Raw genomic sequence first — 8,087 nt, forward strand, 5'->3', positions numbered from 1 at the left:
ATCTAGAGTTTTCTTCCTCCACCAACAAACAGGTTCCCTTTCTCTCTCGTGAAACCCAGTTTCTACCAAGCTCAGGCTCTGGCCGCCCTCTCCGGGTGCCCATCACCCCACGGAGCGGGGAGCCCGCCGTGAACGCCGCAGACAGGCAAGGAGACGCGCAGACCCCAACCAACACCCCACTCCCTAGGGCAAGAGCACCCGCCCAGCCGCCGGCATCTGGGGCGGCGGCCAGGACGAAGCGGGCGCTGGCAGCCCCCGGGTGGGCCCCGCGAGGGGCTGCGGGCTCCCCCCCACGTCGCCGACAGGCCCAGCCGCCCGCTGCCCGCACCACGGGCTGCTGGGGAGGCCGGGGAAGCGGAGGCCGCTCCCGTCGTGCGACACGTAGGACGGGACGGGACGGGACGGAAGGGGAGGGGAGGGGAGGTGCGCCCCCCGCCCTGCTGCAGCGACCCTCGCACCGGGCCGGGCCGGGCCGAGCCGAGCCGGGCCGGGCCCGACCCGAACCCGGGGCCCAACAGCCCTCCCCGGCCCGTCCCTCACCTGCCGGCGGCGCTGCTGCCGCCCCGGAGGCGTCGTGCTGAGGGGGGAGGGAGGACGGGACGGAGGGAGGGAAAGAGGGGGGGAGGAGGAAGCCGGGCAGGGCAGCGCCGGCGCCCCCTCTCCAGTTTTATTTTCTTCCTTCTCCGGTACCAGCGGGAGCCGGAAGCGCTTGGCCGGAAAGGCGGCTGACGGCGGCCTCGCCGGGGAGGCGCGGCGGGCAGCGGCCTCTCTAGGCTGCGGCGCGCGTGTCTATGGTCGCTGCCCGGCCGAGACGTAGCCATAGCAACCAGAGCCGGGGCCGCCGCGCCTCACCCGCCGGCAGCGGCGCCCGCCCTGCCCGCTCCGCCCTGCGCTGCCCTTCCCGCTCCGCCTTTCCTGCCGGCGCTTGTATTTTACTACCGCCCGGCAGAGGCCTCTGGAAGGGCGGCCCGGCTCAGGGGGGCCGAGGGGGTGCCCAGAGGCGGGGAGGCGGCGGCGCGGGGCTTCTCACCCCCCTCCGCTGGCGGCGCGGCGGGAGGCGGCGGCTCCTCTGAGGGGAGGCTGAGGGTACGCTGGTCGCTGCGGTGGTGGCGGCCGCATCCAGCCCTCGGCGTGTGTACGGGCGGGGTCTCTCCTCCTCAGGCCTGAGGTGCGCCTCCGGACCTGCTGCTCAGCGCTGGCGGCGGCCCGAGGCTGTGGAGCCTGCTCCCCAGCCAAGGCGTCCGCAGAATTAAGCTTTGCGGCGACGGCCTGTGTGCGCCAGCCTCTGCCAAGTGCCATGCCCGTGAGATCAGAGTGCGCTCTTGAAAACCGGCCTCATCGGAGGCGCCCACAGCCGAAAGCGGCAGAGCAGGAGCGTGCCTGCACGCCTGTGGGTGTGCGTGCCTGCAAGACGGCGCTCGGTACCATGGCAGAGGCTTCGGGAAGTCCTCTGCCCGAACCCATAGTGAGGAGGAAAAAAAGCATATCTATTGAGGAAAAAATTGACATCATAAGTGCTGTGGAGAGTGGCAAGAAAAAGACAGACATCGCAGCCAAGTATGGCATAAAGAAGAATTCCTTGTCTTCAATTATGAAGAATAAAGAAAAAGTTTTGGAAGCCTTTGAATCTTTACGATTTGATCCTAAAAGAAAAAGACTAAGGACTGCTTTTTATACCGACCTGGAGGAGGCATTGGTGAAGTGGTACAGAATTGCTCAGTGCTTGAATGTGCCGGTAAATGGTCCTATGTTGCGACTCAAGGCTAATGATTTTGCCCAGAAGCTTGGACATAGTGACTTTAAATGCAGTAATGGCTGGCTCGATCGTTTCAAGTCAAGGTATGGCTTAGTTTTCAGAGCTCAGCCTGTCGAAGCAGCTGCTAGCACTACAGTGGGTGCTCCAACTCTTTGGTACCAAAATGTTCTTCCTTATTATTTAAATGATTATCAGCCAAAAAACGTGTTTTATATACAGGAGACTGGATTGTTGTATCAGATGTTACCGCATAACACATTTGCATTTAAAGGGGAAACTTGTTCTGTAGGTAAACTAAGCAAAGAGAGAATAACTGTAGTGGTGGGTACAAATATGGATGGCTCCGAGAAACTTCCTTTGCTCGTTATAGGAAAAAACAAAAGTCCACGCTGTTTCAAAGATGTGAAGTTGCTACCTGTGGATTATGAAGCAAATGATATGGCGTGGATGACTTCGGAAGTGTTTGAACAGTGGATGCATAAACTTGATGACAGATTTCAAGCACAGCAACGACGAGTAGTTATTCTTGTTGATTCTCTCCCAGCTCATACAGAAGTAAAGAACCTGAAGTCTGTCAAATTAGTGTTCTCTCCTCCAGACTCTTCTTCATGTATAGCTACGAAACAAGGGGCTATCAGAAGTCTGAAGGTTAAATACAGGCGCTGTCTTATTAAGAGATTTGTTGACTGTGTAGAAGGTAATAAAGAGTTTATGCTGACTCTTCTTGATGCAATTGAGATGTTGCACCTGTGCTGGGGGAAAGTAACACCAGAGACTATTGTAAAAAGTTATAATGAAGCAGGATTCAAATTAGAAACCAAGGCAAATGGTAACGACACAGAGGTTGAAAGTGATTTTGATTTGATTGCACATGCACAGGCAGCTGGAGTGGAGTTTCCGGAAGGTTTATCTTTGGAGGAATATGCAGCTCTAGATGATGGCTTGGTAACTTGCGAAATGCCCACAAATAATGAAAGGATGTGTGCCAAAGAAAGCGCATCCGATAAAGCTGGGACATTTCTTGGTGATGAAGATGAGAATGAAGGTGATCGATTTCAGGGAGCTGAACAGCCTTCACCATCAAAAAATGAGGCTTTGAGTGCTTTAGATACCCTTCGAAAGTTTCTCAGAAATCAAGACACGAATGATTCTCTTTGTGATTCCCTAGCTGACCTGGAGAATTTTATTCAACATGTAGCATGTAAATAAATATTTTAGCAAAGTGTGAAAGCATGTAATTGAAGAAAAGGAATTATATAAGTAAACAAAAATAGGCAGTTTAATAACAAGTGTTGCGGCAATGTTCTCTAGTGTTGTCTTGCTCAGGTGCCTACTTGTACATAATGAAAGAAATCTGAAATTATGAAAAAGAGCTGTGAACTGAACTTTTCCACAAAATCAGGAGGAAAGAACACAAAATTTGAGGTGAAGAGAGGAAATAAGTTGAACGTTTAAAATGATAACTGTAGTAAGTACAATGGAGGCAAAAGCAATTCTTTGAGCAGTTTGGTGCACTCAGGATGAACAGGTGCCCACTTGGAATTCTTTCTTCAGGAAGAGATTAGCACTTCTTCACATCAATAATTTCACCGGTGTCTTTGGTATTGTTGACAGCGGAACAGTAAATATTTATCAGCTCGGTGCTTTTGATACTTAAACAAAAAATTGAATAACGCAGAAAATACATGTTCTAAGTTCTGAGAACTAAGGGGTTTCTAAATAAAATTTTTTTCTCCATGTTCAGGAATTCTGGCCATAGATGATGAACAGCAGAAAGTTAGCAGCTTTGGATATGTGTTGTTTTCTTAAAGCTGCTCATGTGTGGATACACGATGGATACACGAATGGCATAATCATTTATCCGAGAGTCAAAAGACAAACCTTTATATGGTCTTTGAGGAGGTCAAAAAGGAAGGTCATTCTCTCCCTTTCAGCCTTATTGGTATTTGGATTTGATGTAGGTTCTTCTGTGCAACTCCATGTATTTCTACAGTGAATACAGAAAAAAATCAGCTTATGCAGTATCTGCACTCAAAACGTTACTGAACTCTTGTTTTATTTACTACGCTTGAAGGCTTTGTTGCAGGAGTCAATTCACCAATGCAGTTCACTATTACAGGTGCCATTAACAGGGGTGCTGTTTGCATGCATGCCGTGTGAAGTCGAGTAGATCACAGCACATTTACACATCTTCGAGTATGGGGTTCAAGCAATGTAATCATACCAGAGCCAAAAATCTCAATTTGTTTGAGACATAATGTTTGTGACTTTTTTCAAAACCTGTTTTAAATATTTTCCTTATCTACCAATTTTAATTTTTTCAAAAGTTAGAGATAGTAATTTTTCTATTTTAGAGGAAGAATAAAATATTTTATGGAAACCCTTTAGGAAACCTATGTATTAAAGAATATATTATGGTGCCTATAATTAAACCATGAGAAACAATCTCTTGCTTACTCAAGTCTTCAGTTTTCAATAAATAGTTTGGCTAAAGCTTTGTTTACTGTTCTTTCTGGTGGAGGACAGTTTATCCATTTCTAAAAGCATTTCAGACAATGTATCAAATTGTTGGAAGACAGTGAAAATATGGGGAGGCGGGGGTGAGAAAATGCCTATGGCTAAACTGTATGAATGTTTTACTAGAACTCCTACAAAAAAAACCCCACTAACTTCTGGTTTCTTATTATGCAATATCTGCATAACTCCATGCAGAGGATATTCTGATGAAATAAGAAATTTCTGTTGAAATTCCAATAAATAAAGTCCCACACAGAGATTTATAGATTCTGTGAAAGAGGTACCGCTTTGTATTATCTCTCTTAAGTGTTTATTTTGTTGAAATACAGATGCAAAGTCTTTTCAGTTTGGAAGCTCTGTCAAATAAATCAACAAATTTTGCTTGCTTAAATACTTAAGAACAAGCTTATGAAAAGTACTTTTTATTTTGGCTAAGCTTATTTGAAGTTTGTATAGATCTCACAGAGCCCTATGGATAATTTTCCTATAGTAATCTTTTGATTTAAAATCCATGGTTTTCTTTGCAACAGCTTCTGCTAAAGGCAAGTTTAGGAAAAAGTTTCTGTTATGCATATAGTAAATTTGTATATTTTTCAAAATTCAACACCATGTGGACCTCATCAGCCCAGGATCCAGTAAGGAGACTCTCTGTTTCCTTCTAAGAGAATTCTGAGTGTGAGGTGTTGGATCTGAGTGAGAAAGACTTGTGTAAGTAAGCAGCAAATCTTGGCTAAACAAGGGTGCGATCTACGAGAAGTGTAGTCTTTGCAAGATGAGGCTTAGAAAATCAGGCGATGGGAAATAACGTCGTTACCTGATGACAAAGGAGGTAAATTACTGAGTGCTGTCATACTCCCTCATGAAGAGAACAGGAAGAATTTACTAATTTGGCCTGGACTTTGAAGGTGAATTGTGGAACTTGCTTTAAGAAACATACAACCCATCGAAATCCCGTATCTTTAGAAAATATATTACTTTTTCCTAGCCTCCTAGTTCATTGGGAGAAGCCAAGCTAAAGCACTCACTGAAACTATTTTTTTTAGGTCAGACATTTTATATTCTAACACTATAGCGTTCAAAATTATTTAGGAGCCCAAATATTTCTTTTCACTTGGATTTTGGTCACATTTATAGTCGAACAGAGAACGTGAAATCCATTTTGAAGCTATTTGCTATTGCAGGTGTTTGTTCATGGGGAAATGCAGACGACTCAGATCCGAAATGCTAGCAGTGAAAAAGGAAGTGGAACGCTATGTAAATGTTAGTCATTTCAGCCTGTGTGCACAGTTTGAGCTAGAGATTTTTCTACATTGTCTAGGTAAACCACCAGGACAGTGGCTTCTTATGCCTGGGGTGGTATCTTTTGGAAGGAGAGGAAGAATATTGCTTTAGACTGCACCATGTTTAAAAATAAGAACCTTTTCTACAAAAGGCAGATTACTAAGGCTGTCATTTGCTCTAATACTTCAGATATTAGTTTGGACAACTATATACTTTTTCCTGCATGCTTTTCTACTTCATCCTATGGTTAGATAAGAATTATGTGCTTTGGTCACTTTAAGTAACCCAAACTTACTTCCAGAAGTGTGAACTGAAAATAGGAAGTTTTAAGAATATACGTAACTTCCAAACAACGCCAAAATAGAAAAAAAAATTGGAATATATATTTGATATAGGCAAAAGCATCGTCAGAGTCATTCTTTAGACAAGTAATATGTAAAATTAAGGATGCTTTTCAAAATATAACTGCATTTGAAAATTTTAATAAATATTACACTATTTCTGATTTTTGTGTGAGTTACTGTTGTGTGTGGTTCTGGATACCTTTCAGATCCTTAAAACTACATCTCCTTTTAAAATTGTTACTCAAAGGAACGTTACCTCTAAAGGTAAAAGGAAATAAACAAGTTTTTGCGCCTTAGGCAAAAACAGACGAGAGGGGGCAGTCAGGGATTTATAGGAAAGCAATCAAGATCCGTGACATTTTGATACCTAAATAATCTGCAGGGAGTAAATACATAGATGGTTTCTCATTTATTATGTAAAGCTTGAGAATGATAGTCTCAAACACACAGAATCTTTAGTGATTTTAAATTTTAGAAATGCCGTACTACTTTGTTAGCTAGCATTCTCGCAGTAGAGAACAGCAATCATATGCAAGTATTAATTTCAGTTAATTTCAGATAATTTTTCTTTGTTCTCTCTACCACTCTGGAAAGTATGTTGGCTCAGGTAGGCAACCAATTTTTCAATGAACAGTAGGAACCGATTTAGTCAAATTTAACTGCAACAATTTCATAAATGTCAATCAAGTTATAACAGTAAAGTATTAGTAAAATACCTTCCAAGATTTTTTGGTGGTTGTGTTCACTGAAATGGTAGAATGAATATTGGCCTACTCAACAGCTAACTAAAACATGTGGTGACCGGGCAACCATGGCATCCAATGACAGCATTTCACATTTTTTTCTTCCTTTAATATCAATAAAAGTTAGTGCTTCCTATTTTTGGGAGGCAATCGTTAAAGGAAGACTTTGCAAAGTTCTTATTGGGGCTATTGCCAGAGAAGAGATTTTATATTTAAGCAAGGAAGTCAGTATTTGTATCTAGATGTTTTAATATGACTATTTTGGGGGTTCCTTTCTTGAAAATCAGAACCAAAATCAGTCAATTCATAAGCAAACAGCTCTCTTCTAATTGAAATTTTTGCGATTTGATGAGTGACAGTGATACAGTGATGAGTGATATTGATACAATCATTAACAACAGAAAAATCTTTGCAACAGATGAAAAGACAACAATTTTATGTCTGACAGCCAATACACAGCTTTTGTATTGCTAAAGCGGTGATGTATAGAAATGTGATACCCTTTTACTGATACAACCAGCTGTGGTATAATCACATCATTGTTACATGAGATTACTAATTCAAGCATAGCTCATCGCCCGTCTTGCTAGTCAGTTACTCCATTGGAGATGTATTTTCTCTTTTACAACTGTAGCTGTTTAACTGTGTCAGTCTAGTTAAACCATGCAACCTCTGGGTTAAGGCAGAGTGGGAAAACCAGTAGTGTCTTGCTAACTTTTTTTCATGGCTGTGTCACCTCCGCTCCTTCAGCGGAATGGAAAAGTGTAAATTACAAGTTACTGTGATCAGTAAAGTGAACTGAATTACCAGATCTGCTGAGTGAGAAGATGCCATATTTACAACAATTTTTAAAATGCCTTACTGTGTTTTACAACGTTTCAGCTGAAAGCCACGTTCTACCTAAGCTTTCATGCCATCCTACCCCTGGTGCAACTTCCCAGCCTTGTGTGTGAATAGCACCAAGGGGAACAGGTCAATCACCTCACCGCACACGTAGCTACAATCCGTGCGAATTGTCAGCCCGCGCACAGGTCGTTGGCCACGTCATCGGGGAGGTGAGCTCCAGAGCTGGTTTGCATCCTCCACTTCTCCTGCATTTGTGTTCTTTTGTGTGCCTGTGCGAGCGCTTGGTTATAATCACTGGGGTAGTGACTCATCTGTCTGAGAAAGTTGTGGTCTGATGGGATGGTGCAACCTCACCCCAAATGCCAAATGAAACATTTGGCATAATATATTGATCGGCTCTTTGAAAATTCTGTGGGACGCGGGACTGCCGATAGAGACATTCCAGGAGGGTGGTAAGAGGTCTCAGCTGTCCTGCCCCTGCTCAGTAGCAAAGCTGAAGAGCTCTACTCTCTGGAGAAGTTCTTGCCAAACACTCGCTATTCAAGAAGGATCACTTTGGCGTGTGATAACTAGTTGCTGGATTTCTCATCTGAAGTCATC

General features: G+C 44.0%; 2 protein-coding genes across 10 annotated transcripts in view; one reads left to right on the plus strand and one right to left on the minus strand.

Moving 5' to 3' along the window:
- Positions 1–757, minus strand: part of ARFIP1 (ARF interacting protein 1) — a 44,515-nt gene extending 43,758 nt beyond the window's left edge. For 8 of the 9 annotated variants that reach the window (XR_012673546.1, XM_075149493.1, XM_075149489.1 and 5 more), the window contains exon 1: positions 541–757. The gene's annotated coding sequence lies outside the window, so the exon portion shown is untranslated. The remainder of the gene's footprint in view (positions 1–540) is intronic. The other variant, XM_075149483.1, reaches the window with a different exon arrangement.
- Positions 758–1,307: 550 nt separating this feature from the next.
- Positions 1,308–2,994, plus strand: TIGD4 (tigger transposable element derived 4). Its single transcript, XM_075150585.1, has one exon. It carries the CDS (start codon positions 1,427–1,429, stop codon positions 2,963–2,965), a length of 1,539 nt encoding a protein of 512 aa, XP_075006686.1. The 5' UTR covers positions 1,308–1,426; the 3' UTR covers positions 2,966–2,994.
- The last annotated feature ends 5,093 nt before the right edge of the window (positions 2,995–8,087 follow it).

This window comes from Calonectris borealis, chromosome 4 (assembly GCF_964195595.1).
Source record: "Calonectris borealis chromosome 4, bCalBor7.hap1.2, whole genome shotgun sequence".
In the NCBI taxonomy this organism is placed as follows: domain Eukaryota; kingdom Metazoa; phylum Chordata; class Aves; order Procellariiformes; family Procellariidae; genus Calonectris; species Calonectris borealis.

What these genes read in the sequence shown, in the direction of transcription:
- TIGD4 (XM_075150585.1), top strand. Translation starts at nt 1,427, where the DNA reads ATGGCAGAGGCTTCGGGAAGTCCTCTGCCCGAACCCATAGTGAGGAGG.